Source organism: Pseudophryne corroboree, chromosome 12 (genome assembly GCF_028390025.1).
Source record: "Pseudophryne corroboree isolate aPseCor3 chromosome 12, aPseCor3.hap2, whole genome shotgun sequence".
NCBI classification, from domain to species: Eukaryota; Metazoa; Chordata; class Amphibia; order Anura; family Myobatrachidae; genus Pseudophryne; species Pseudophryne corroboree.
Window position 1 is genome coordinate 3364719 of NC_086455.1, and position 12856 is coordinate 3377574.

The following is a 12856-nucleotide window of genomic DNA, read 5'->3' on the forward strand; positions in this document are numbered from 1 at the left end:
TGACATGATGTGAGGAGGGGAATGGAGGCAGCAGGAAGCCACAGACTGAGAGTTATATAGTGGGAGGAGCAGGGACCTCAGCAGCACAGAGTGTATCAGGAGATGGGTGATGTGTCAGTGAGGACAGGGCTGCATGTGACAGGGGCAGTGACATGATGTGAGGAGGGGAATGGAGGCAGCAGGAAGTCACAGACTGAGTGTTATATAGTGGGAGGAGCAGGGTCCCGAGCAGCACAGAGTATATCAGGAGATGAGGGATGTGTCAGTGAGGACAGGGCTGCATGTGGCAGGGACATGATATGAGGAGGGGAATGGAGGCAGCAGGAAGTCACAGACTGAGTGTTATATAGTGGGAGGAGCAGGGTCCCCAGCAGCACAGAGTATATCAGGAGATGAGTGATGTGTCAGTGAGGACAGGGCTGCATGTGACAGGGGCAGTGACATGATGTGAGGAGGGGAATGGAGGCAGCAGGAAGCCACAGACTGAGAGTTATATAGTGGGAGGAGCAGGGTCCTCCAGCAGCACAGAGTATATCAGGAGATGAGTGATGTGTCAGTGAGGACAGGGCTGCATGTGACAGGGACAGTGACATGATGTGAGGAGGGGAATGGAGGCAGCAGGGAGCCACAGACTGAGAGTTATATAGTGGGGGGAGCAGGGTCCCCAGCAGCACAGAGTATATCAGGAGATGAGTGGTGTGTCAGTGAGGACAGGGCTGCATGTGACAGGGGCAGTGACATGATGTGAGGAGGAGAATGGAGGCAGCAGGAAGTCACAGACTGAGAGTTATATAGTGGGAGGAGCAGTGTCCCCAGCAGCACAGAGTATATCAGGAGATGAGTGATGTGTCAGTGAGGACAGGGCTGCATGTGACAGGGGCAGTGACATGATGTGAGGAGGGGAATGGAGGCAGCAGGAAGCCACAGGCTGAGAGTTATATAGTGGGAGGAGCAGGGTCCCCAGCAGCACAGAGTATATCAGGAGATGAGTGATGTGACAGTGAGGACAGAGCTGCATGTGACAGGGGCAGTGACATGATGTGAGGAGGGGAATGGAGGCAGCAGGAAGCCACAGACTGAGAGTTATATAGTGGGAGGAGCAGGGACCTCAGCAGCACAGAGTGTATCAGGAGATGGGTGATGTGTCAGTGAGGACAGGGCTGCATGTGACAGGGGCAGTGACATGATGTGAGGAGGGGAATGGAGGCAGCAGGAAGCCACAGACTGAGTGTTATATAGTGGGAGGAGCAGGGTCCCCAGCAGCACAGAGTATATCAGGAGATGAGTGATGTGACAGTGAGGACAGAGCTGCATGTGACAGGGGCAGTGACATGATGTGAGGAGGGGAATGGAGGCAGCAGGAAGTCACAGGCTGAGTGTTATATAGTGGGAGGAGCAGGGTCCCCAGCAGCACAGAGTGTATCAGGAGATGAGTGTACCAGCGTATCAGACTCTGGGTAAATGGCAGTAGTATGATGATGTGAGAGTGATATTGTATAATATAACTGGTTAATTTCTATAGGACAAACTGAAGCATCTGGAGGTGGAGCTTGATGAGGAGAAGAACACGGTGGAACTTCTGACAGACCGGGTAAACCGCAGCAGGGACCAGGTAATGATGTCTATGAACTGTCGGGCTCTGATTCAGAGGTCTTGCTTTGGTGGTGAGGGGGCAGTGATGGGGTCATTGATTGCCACCAGGGCGTTTTGTGTCTTGGGTGCGCGGTCCTCCATCAGGGACTTCATTGACTCCATTACAGCTCTGTCCAGTCCATGAGATCTGGTGGTACTGACGCCAGTCCAGGCGTGGGGGGCAGCCTGCTGGGGTGTCACTGGGCAGGGAACGGGCTCTGCTGTACTGTATTAGCTCCAGTTCCTGTACTACAGCGTATGCTACACTAAATGGACATAAGTATTTGGCCACACCTGTTAATGACTGAATTCAGGTTGCCGCAGGCGTATAACATCAAGCACCTAGCCGTGCCGTCTCCATGTGTGATACAGAATGGGTGGTTGTGAAGAGCTCAGTGACTTCCAGCGCGGCGCTGTGATAGGACGCCACCTTTATAATAAGACGGTTCATGACATTTCCTCCCTGCTGGATATTACACGGTCACCTGTGATATTATTAGACAGTGAAGTGTTTAGGAACAGCAGCAACTCGGCCACGAAGCAGAAGACCACGTAACATCACAGAGCAGGGTCAATGACTGCTAAGCACATGGTGCGTAAAAGTCGCCAACGCTCCGCTTTTTCCATAGCTGAAGAATTCCGACCTTCCGCTGGCATTAATGTAAGGCAAAAACTGCGGCCGGCGGGAGCTTAATTAATGAGATGGGTTTCCATGGCCGAGCAGCTGCATGCCAGCCTCACATCACCAAGTCCAATGCCAAGCGTCAGATGGAGTGGTGTAAAGCACACCGACACTGGACTGTGGAGCAGTGGACACGTGTTCTGTGGAGAGGTGTAAAGCACACCGACACTGGACTGTGGAGCAGTGGACACGTGTTCTGTGGAGAGGTGTAAAGCACACCGACACTGGACTGTGGAGCAGTGGACACGTGTTCTGTGGAGAGGTGTAAAGCACACCGACACTGGACTGTGGAGCAGTGGACACGTGTTCTGTGGAGAGGTGTAAAGCATACTGACACTGGACTGTGGAGCAGTGGACACGTGTTCTGTAGAGCGGTGTAAAGCACACCGACACTGGACTGTGGAGCAGTGGACACGTGTTCTGTGGAGAGGTGTAAAGCACACCGACACTGGACTGTGGAGCAGTGGACACGTGTTCTGTGGAGAGGTGTAAAGCATACTGACACTGGACTGTGGAGCAGTGGACACATGTTCTGTGGAGAGGTGTAAAGCACACCGACACTGGACTGTGGAGCAGTGGACACGTGTTCTGTGGAGAGGTGTAAAGCATACTGACACTGGACTGTGGAGCAGTGGACACATGTTCTGTGGAGTGGTGTAAAGCACACCGACACTGGACTGTGGAGCAGTGGGAACGTTTTCTGTGGAGTGGTGTAAAGCACACCGACACTGGACTGTGGAGCAGTGGACACGTGTTCTGTGGAGTGGTGTAAAGCACACAGACACTGGACTGTGGAGCAGTGGACACGTGTTCTGTGGAGTGGTGTAATGCACACCGACACTGGACTGTGGAGCAGTGGACACGTGTTCTGTGGAGTGGTGTAATGCACACCGACACTGGACTGTGGAGCAGTGGACACGTGTACTGTGGAGAGGTGTAAAGCACACAGACACTGGACTGTGCAGCAGTGGGAATGTGTACTGTGGAGAGGTGTAAAGCACACACACACTGGACTGTGGAGCAGTGGACACGTGTTCTGTGGAGAGGTGTAAAGCACACAGACACTGGACTGTGGAGCAGTGGACACGTGTTCTGTGGAGTGGTGTAAAGCGCACAGACACTGGACTGTGGAGCAGTGGACACGTGTTCTGTGGAGAGGTGTAAAGCACACAGACACTGGACTGTGGAGCAGTGGACATGTGTTCTGTGGAGTGGTGTAAAGCACACCGACACTGGACTGTGGAGCAGTGGACACGTGTTCTGTAGAGTGGTGTAAAGCACACCGACACTGGACTGTGGAGCAGTGGACACGTGTTCTGTGGAGAGGTGTAAAGCACACAGACACTGGACTGTGGAGCAGTGGACACGTGTTCTGTGGAGTGGTGTAAAGCGCACAGACACTGGACTGTGGAGCAGTGGACACGTGTTCTGTGGAGAGGTGTAAAGCACACAGACACTGGACTGTGGAGCAGTGGGAACGTGTTCTGTGGAGTGGTGTAAAGCACACCGACACTGGACTGTGGAGCAGTGGACACGTGTTCTGTAGAGTGGTGTAAAGCACACCGACACTGGACTGTGGAGCAGTGGACATGTGTTCTGTGGAGTGGTGTAAAGCGCACAGACACTGGACTGTGGAGCAGTGGACACGTGTTCTGTGGAGTGGTGTAAAGCGCACAGACACTGGACTGTGGAGCAGTGGGAATGTGTTCTGTGGAGAGGTGTAAAGCACGCTGACACTGGACTGTGGAGCAGTGGACACGTGTTCTGTGGAGAGGTGTAAAGCACGCTGACACTGGACTGTGGAGCAGTGGACACGTGTTCTGTGGAGAGGTGTAAAGCACACCGACACTGGACTGTGGAGTAGTGGACACGTGTTCTGTGGAGAGGTGTAAAGCACACATTGGACTGTGGAGTAGTGGACACGTGTTCTGTGGAGTGGTGTAAAGCACGCTGACACTGGACTGTGGAGCAGTGGACACATGTTCTGTGGAGAGGTGTAAAGCACACAGACACTGGACTGTGGAGCAGTGGGAACGTGTTCTGTGGAGTGGTGTAAAGTACACAGATACTGGACTGTGGAGCAGTGGGCACGTGTTCTGTGGAGTGGTGTAAAGCACACATTGGACTGTGGAGCAGTGGACACGTGTTCTGTGGAGAGGTGTAAAGCACACAGACACTGGACTGTGTAGCAGTGGACACGTGTTCTGTGGAGTGGTGTAAAGCACACACTGGACTGTGGAGCAGTGGACACGTGTTCTGTGGAGAGGTGTAAAGCACGCTGACACTGGACTGTGGAGCAGTGGACACGTGTTCTGTGGAGAGGTGTAAAGCACACAGACACTGGACTGTGGAGTAGTGGACACGTGTTCTGTGGAGAGGTGTAAAGCACACATTGGACTGTGGAGTAGTGGACACGTGTTCTGTGGAGTGGTGTAAAGCACGCTGACACTGGACTGTGGAGCAGTGGGAACGTGTTCTGTGGAGTGGTGTAAAGTACACAGATACTGGACTGTGGAGTAGTGGACACGTGTTCTGTGGAGAGGTGTAAAGCACACAGACACTGGACTGTGTAGCAGTGGACACGTGTTCTGTGGAGTGGTGTAAAGCACACACTGGACTGTGGAGCAGTGGACACGTGTTCTGTGGAGTGGTGTAAAGCACACCGACACTGGACTGTGGAGCAGTGGACACGTGTTCTGTAGAGTGGTGTAAAGCACACCGACACTGGACTGTGGAGCAGTGGACACGTGTTCTGTGGAGAGGTTTAAAGCACACCGACACTGGACTGTGGAGCAGTGGACACGTGTTCTGTAGAGTGGTGTAAAGCATACCGACACTGGACTGTGGAGCAGTGGACACGTGTTCTGTGGAGTGGTGTAAAGCACACCGACACTGGACTGTGGAGCAGTGGACACGTGTTCTGTGGAGAGGTGTAAAGCATACCGACACTGGACTGTGGAGCAGTGGACACGTGTTCTGTGGAGTGGTGTAAAGCATACCGACACTGGACTGTGGAGCAGTGGACACGTGTTCTGTGGAGAGGTGTAAAGCATACCGACACTGGACTGTGGAGCAGTGGACACGTGTTCTGTGGAGCGTTGTAAAGCACACACACACTGGATTGTAGAGCAGTGGACACGTGTTCTGTGGAGCGGTGTAAAGCACACCGACACTGGACTGTGGAGCAGTGGACACGTGTTCTGTGGAGTGGTGTAAAGCACACCGACACTAGACTGTGTAGCAGTGGACACGTGTTCTATGGAGTGGTGTAAAGCACACCGACACTGGACTGTGGAGCAGTGGACACGTGTTCTGTGGAGAGGTGTAAAGCACACCGACACTGGACTGTGGAGCAGTGGACACGTGTTCTGTGGAGAGGTGTAAAGCACACCGACACTGGACTGTGGAGCAGTGGACACGTATTCTGTGGAGAGGTGTAAAGCACACAGACACTGGACTGTGGAGCAGTGGACACGTGTTCTGTGGAGTGGTGTAAAGCACACCGACACTGGACTGTGGAGCAGTGGACACGTGTTCTGTGGAGAGGTATAAAGCACACAGACACTGGACTGTGGAGCAGTGGACACGTGTTCTGTGGAGTGGTGTAAAGCACACCGACACTGGACTGTGGAGCAGTGGACACGTGTTCTGTAGAGCGGTGTAAAGCATACCGACACTGGACTGTGGAGCAGTGGACACGTGTTCTGTGGAGAGGTGTAAAGCATACCGACACTGGACTGTGGAGCAGTGGACACGTGTTCTGTGGAGTGGTGTAAAGCACACCGACACTGGACTGTGGAGCAGTGGACACGTGTTCTGTAGAGTGGTGTAAAGCATACCGACACTGGACTGTGGAGCAGTGGGAACGTGTTCTGTGGAGCGGTGTGAAGCACACCGACACTGGACTGTGGAGCAGTGGACACGTGTTCTGTGGAGAGGTGTAAAGCACACAGACACTGGACTGTGGAGCAGTGGACACGTATTCTGTGGAGTGGTGTAAAGCATATCGACACTGGACTGTGGAGCGGTGTAAAGCACACACACACTGGATTGTGGAGCAGTGGACACGTGTTCTGTGGAGCGGTGTAAAGCACACCGACACTGGACTGTGGAGCAGTGGACACGTGTTCTGTGGAGTGGTGTAAAGCACACCGACACTGGACTGTGGAGCAGTGGACACGTGTTCTGTGGAGCGGTGTAAAGCACACACACACTGGATTGTGGAGCAGTGGACACGTGTTCTGTGGAGCGGTGTAAAGCACACCGACACTGGACTGTGGAGCAGTGGACACGTGTTCTGTAGAGTGGTGTAAAGCACACCGACACTGGACTGTGGAGCAGTGGACACGTATTCTGTGGAGAGGTGTAAAGCATACCGACACTGGACTGTGGAGCAGTGGACACGTGTTCTGTGGAGTGGTGTAAAGCACACCGACACTGGACTGTGGAGCAGTGGACACGTGTTCTGTGGAGTGGTGTAAAGCACACCGACATTGGACTGTGGAGCAGTGGACACGTGTTCTGTAGAGTGGTGTAAAGCATACCGACACTGGACTGTGGAGCAGTGGACACGTGTTCTGTGGAGAGGTGTAAAGCATACCGACACTGGACTGTGGAGCAGTGGACACGTGTTCTGTGGAGTGGTGTAAAGCACACCGACACTGGACTGTGGAGCAGTGGACAGTGTTCTGTAGAGCGGTGTAAAGCATACCGACACTGGACTGTGGAGCAGTGGGAACGTGTTCTGTGGAGCGGTGTAAAGCACACACACACTGGATTGTGGAGCAGTGGACACGTGTTCTGTGGAGCGGTGTAAAGCACACCGACACTGGACTGTGGAGCAGTGGACACGTGTTCTGTGGAGCGGTGTAAAGCACACACACACTGGATTGTGGAGCAGTGGACACGTGTTCTGTGGAGAGGTGTAAAGCACACAGACACTGGACTGTGGAGCAGTGGGAACGTGTTCTGTGGAGCGGTGTAAAGCACACACACACTGGATTGTGGAGCAGTGGACACGTGTTCTGTGGAGCGGTGTAAAGCACACCGACACTGGACTGTGGAGCAGTGGACACGTGTTCTGTGGAGTGGTGTAAAGCACACCGACACTAGACTGTGTAGCAGTGGACACGTGTTCTATGGAGTGGTGTAAAGCACACCGACACTGGACTGTGGAGCAGTGGACACGTGTTCTGTGGAGAGGTGTAAAGCACACCGACACTGGACTGTGTAGCAGTGGACACGTGTTCTGTGGAGAGGTGTAAAGCACACCGACACTGGACTGTGGAGCAGTGGACACGTGTTCTGTGGAGAGGTGTAAAGCACACCTACACTGGACTGTGGAGCAGTGGACACGTGTTCTGTGGAGGGACGACTCATGCTTCTCTGTCTTACAGTCAGATAGGCGAGTCTGGGTTTGGCGGATGCCGGGAGAATGTTACCTACCTGACTGCAATGTGCCACCTGTGAAGTTTGGTGGAGGAAGGATAATGGTTTGGGACTGTCTCTCAGGGTTTGGGCTAGGCCCATTGTCTCCAGTGAAGGGCAATCTTACTGCGTCAGCATACCAAAACATTTTGGACAATTCTATACTTCCAACTCTGTGGCATCAGTTTGGGGAAGACTGTTATCTATTCCAACATGACTGTGCCCCAGTGCACAAAGCAAGGACTATAAAGACATGGTGGGGTGAGTTCAGTGTGGAAGAACCTGACTGGCCTGCACGGAGCCCTGACCTCAACCCCAACAAGAACCTTTGGAATGAACTGGAACGGAGATTGTGAGCCAGACCTTCTCATCCAACATCAGTGCCTGACCTCATAAATGCTCTACAGACTGAATGGGCCCAAATTCCCACAGAAACGCTATAAAATCTTGTGGAAAGTCTCCAAGAAGAGTGGAAGCTCTTATAGATGCAAAAAGGGGGACCAGCTCCATATTACAGTATATGTATCGGACTACAATGTCATTAGTCCTTGTTGATGTAATGGTCAGGTGTCCGAATACTTATGTCCTTATAGTCTATGTATCTGGCCCATATAGCTAATGGGTAATGTTTTCTTCTTACCTGATGTCATGTACGATCTGCTGCTAATACCTCGGTGCTGTGCTCCTGACACTGTACTGCTAATACCCCGGTGCTGTGCTCCTGACACTGCTCTGACACTCTACTGCTAATACCCCGGTGCTGTGCTCCTGACACTGCTCTGACACTGTACTGCTAATACCCTGGTGCTGTGCTCCTGACACTGTACTGCTAATACCCCGGTGCTGTGCTCCTGACACTGCTCTGACACTGTACTGCTAATACCCTGGTGCTGTGCTCCTGACACTGTACTGCTAATACCCCGGTGCTGTGTTCCTGACACTGCTCTGACACTGTACTGCTAATACCCCGGTGCTGTGCTCCTGACACTGTACTGCTAATACCCCGGTGCTGTGCTCTTGACACTGCTCTGACACTGTACTGCTAATACCCCGGTGCTGTGTTCCTGACACTGCTCTGACACTGTACTGCTAATACCCCGGTGCTGTGCTCCTGACACTGCTCTGACACTGTACTGCTAATACCCCGGTGCTGTGCTCCTGACACTGCTCTGACACTGTACTGCTAATACTCTGGTGCTGTGCTCCTGACACTGCTCTGACACTGTACTGCTAATACCTTGGTGCTGTGCTCCTGACACTGCTCTGACACTGTACTGCTAATACCCTGGTGCTGTGCTCCTGACACTGCACTGCTAATACCCTGGTGCTGTGCTCCTGACACTGTACTGCTAATACTCCGGTGCTGTGCTCTCTACATTGCTCTGACACTGTGCTGCTAATACCCCAGTGCTGTGATCCTGACACTGTACTGCTAATACCCCGGTGCTGTGCTCCTGACACTGTACTGCTAATACCCCGGTGCTGTGCTCCTGACACTGCGCTGCTAATACCCCAATGTAGTGCTTTCTACATTGCTCTGACACTGTGCTTATAATACCCTGGTGCTGTGCTCCCCGCACTATGCTGCTGATACCCCGGTGCTGTGCTCCCGAAACTGCCCTGACACTGCGCTGCCAGTACCCCTACACTACGCTGCTAATACCCGTGTGCTGTGCTCCTGACACTGTACTGCTAATACCCCAGTGCTGTGCTCCCAACATTGCTCTGACACTGCTCTGCTAATACAACAATGCTGTGCTCCCAACACTGCGCCGCTAATACCCCAATGTAGTGCTCTCTACATTGCTCTGACACTGCGCTTATAATACCCCGGTGCTGTGCTCCGAAACTGCCCTGACACTGCGCTGCCAATACTGCAATGCTGGGCTCCGACACTGCACTGCCAATACCCCAGTGCCGTGCTCCCTACACTGCGCTGCTAATACCCGGGTGCTGTGCTCCCTGCACTGTGAATACCCGGGTGCTGTGCTCCCTGCACTGCTAATACCCGGGTGCTGTGCTCCCTGCACTGCTAATACCCGGGTGCTGTGCTCCCTGCACTGCGCTGCTAATACCCGGGTGCTGTGCTCCCCTGCACTGCTAATACCCGGGTGCTGTGCTCCCTGCACTGCTAATACCCGGGTGCTGTGCTCCCTGCACTGCTAATACCCGGGTGCTGTGCTCCCTGCACTGCGCTGCTAATACCCGGGTGCTGTGCTCCCTGCACTGCGCTGCTAATACCCCGGCGCTGCGCTCCCTGCACTGTGCTGCTAATACCACGGTGCTGCGCTCCCTGCACTGTGCTGCTAATACCCCGCTGCTGCGCTCCCTCCACTGTGCTGCTAATACCCCGGTGCTGCGCTCCCTACACTGTGCTGCTAATACCCCGGTGCTGCGCTCCCTACACTGTGCTGTTAATACCGCAGCATTGTGTCTCCTATTTATTACTTTCTATCCTCTGCCAGATGGATCAGCTGCGAGCAGAGCTGATGCAGGAGAGGACCAGCCGGCAGGATCTGGAGTGTGACAAGATCTCTCTGGAGAGACAGGTGGGTGCAGTGCCATGACCTCTACCTGCCTCATCTGTATGTCATGTAATGGCACTGGTTTGTGCAGGGGTGCAGTACTCTTCCTCTGCCTCCAGGTGGCGATAGTGCTTAGGAAGTGGTACATAACATATGGCAACACTCCAGTATATTATCTATATAATACACATTGTTTGTAATATTTGGGTATGTTAGAAAAGGCTGTACTCCCAGCATTCACAGCATCTTTGTTGCTTTATTCATCACCCTATAGAACAAAGATTTGAAGAGTCGTCTGGCTAGCATGGAGGGTCAGCAGAAGCCCAGCGCCAACACATCTCAGATGGAGGCCAGACTGCAGGAGATCCAGGAAAGGCTGCAATCCGAGGAGAGGTAACCTGGGAGTCTGGGGGAAGCACAGCTGGGGTGTTATATGGAGGGTGACCTATACCGGTGTGTAGTGAGGGTGACCTATACAGGTATGTAGTGAGGGTGACCTATACCGGTATGTAGTAAGGGTGGTGTTATACGGAGGGTGACACATACTGGTATATATTAAGGGTGGTGTTATACGGAGGGTGACATGTACTGGTGTATAGTGAGGTGGTGTTATACGGAGGGTGACACATACTGGTATATATTAAGGGTGGTGTTATACGGAGGGTGACACATACTGGTATATAATGAGGGTGGTGTTATACGGAGGGTGACCCATACTGGTATATAGTGAGGGTGGTGTTATACGGAGGGTGACATATACTGGTATATAGTGAGGGTGGTGTTATACGGAGGGTGACGCATACTGGTGTATAGTGAGGGTGGTGTTATACGGAGGGTGACACATACTGGTGTATAGTGAGGGTGGTGTTATACGGAGGATTACCTATACTGGTGTACAGTGAGGTTGGTGTTATACGGAGGGTGACCTATACTGGTATATAGTGAGGGTGGTGTTATACGGAGGGTAACCCATACTGGTATATAGTGAGGGTGGTGTTATACGGAGGGTGACCTATACTGGTATATAGTGAGGGTGGTGTTATACAGAGGGTGACACATACTGGTATATAGTGAGGGTGGTGTTATACGGAGGGTGACACATACTGGTATATAATGAGGGTGGTGTTATACGGAGGGTGACGCATACTGGTGTATAGTGAGGGTGGTGTTATACGGAGGGTGACCTATACTGATATATAGTGAGGGTGATGTTATACGGAGGGTGACGCATACTGGTGTATAGTGAGGGTGGTGTTATACGGAGGGTGACGCATACTGGTGTATAGTGAGGGTGGTGTTATACGGAGGGTGACACATACTGGTATATAGTGAGGGTGGTGTTATACGGAGGATTACCTATACTGGTATATAGTGAGGGTGGTGTTATACGGAGGGTGACACATACTGGTATATAGTGAGGGTGGTGTTATACGGAGGGTGACGCATACTGGTGTATAGTGAGGGTGGTGTTATACGGAGGGTGACATATACTGGTATATAGTGAGGGTGGTGTTATGCGGAGGGTGACGCATACTGGTGTATAGTGAGGGTGGTGTTATACGGAGGGTGACCCCTCCCTCTATTGTGTGTCAGGGAAAAGAACCTGCTGCTGTCCTCTAACCGTAAGCTGGAGAGAAAGCTGAAGGAACTGAACATACAGCTGGAAGATGAGAGACTGCAGGTCAATGACCAGAAAGACCAGGTGAGAACCAGGGGATGAGGAGGAGGTCCACACTGCAGCCACTGATATGTCGCGGACCAGTAATGATGTAACGCCGCCTCTGCTCTTCCCACAGCTCAACCTGAGGGTGAAGGCCTTAAAGCGACAGGTGGATGAGGCTGAGGAGGAGATTGAGAGGATGGAGGGTTTGCGGAAGAAGGCGGTGCGAGACATGGAAGAAGCGCACGAGATGAATGAGCAGCTGCAGGCGCGGATCAAAGCGATGGAGAAAGAGTCTAAGTAAGAATGAGGCTCTAGCGGGTGTCCTGTAGTGGGGGGACTCCGGTTATCGGAGAGAAAACCTGGAGGAGAGGGGAAGAGGACAGGCAGAATGAAGAGCATTGGCAGGAGGGTAAGCAGGAAGGCAGCAGAGCTGGCGAAGGGCGAGCGGGATGGTGGCAGAGCTGGGGGATTATGAGGAGGATGGAGGTAGAGGAGGGGGGAGCAGGATGGCGGCAAAGCTGGGGGATTATGAGGAGGATGGAGGCAGAGTTGGGGGAGGGGGAGCAGGATGGTGGCAGAGCTGGGGGATTATGAGGAGGATGGTAGAGTTGGGGGAGGGGGAGCAGGATGGCGGCAGAGCTGGGGGATTATGAGGAGGATGAAGGTAGAGTTGGGGGAGGGGGAGCAGGATGGCGGCAGAGCTGGGGGATTATGAGGAGGATGGCAGCAGATTTGGGGGAGGGGGAGCAGGATGGTGGTAGAGCTGGGGGATTATGAGGAGGATGGCAGCAGAGTTGGGGGAGGGGGAGCAGGATGGCGGCAGAGCTGAGGGATTGTGAGGAGGATGGAGGTAGAGTTGGGGGAGGGGGAGCAGGATGGTGGCAGAGCTGGGGGATTATGAGGAGGATGGTAGAGTTGGGGGAGGGG

General features: G+C 53.1%; 1 protein-coding gene across 7 annotated transcripts in view; it reads left to right on the plus strand.

Moving 5' to 3' along the window:
* CGN (cingulin) overlaps positions 1–12245 on the plus strand; it is a 48220-nt gene extending 35975 nt beyond the window's left edge. For all 7 annotated transcript variants that reach the window (XM_063946682.1, XM_063946688.1, XM_063946687.1 and 4 more), the window contains 5 exons: positions 1523–1612; positions 10207–10290; positions 10541–10659; positions 11860–11968; positions 12063–12245. In XM_063946682.1, the coding sequence (XP_063802752.1) occupies positions 1523–1612; positions 10207–10290; positions 10541–10659; positions 11860–11968; positions 12063–12230 (570 nt within the window). In that variant the 3' untranslated portion in view covers positions 12231–12245. The remainder of the gene's footprint in view (positions 1–1522; positions 1613–10206; positions 10291–10540; positions 10660–11859; positions 11969–12062) is intronic.
* Positions 12246–12856: the final 611 nt, after the last annotated feature.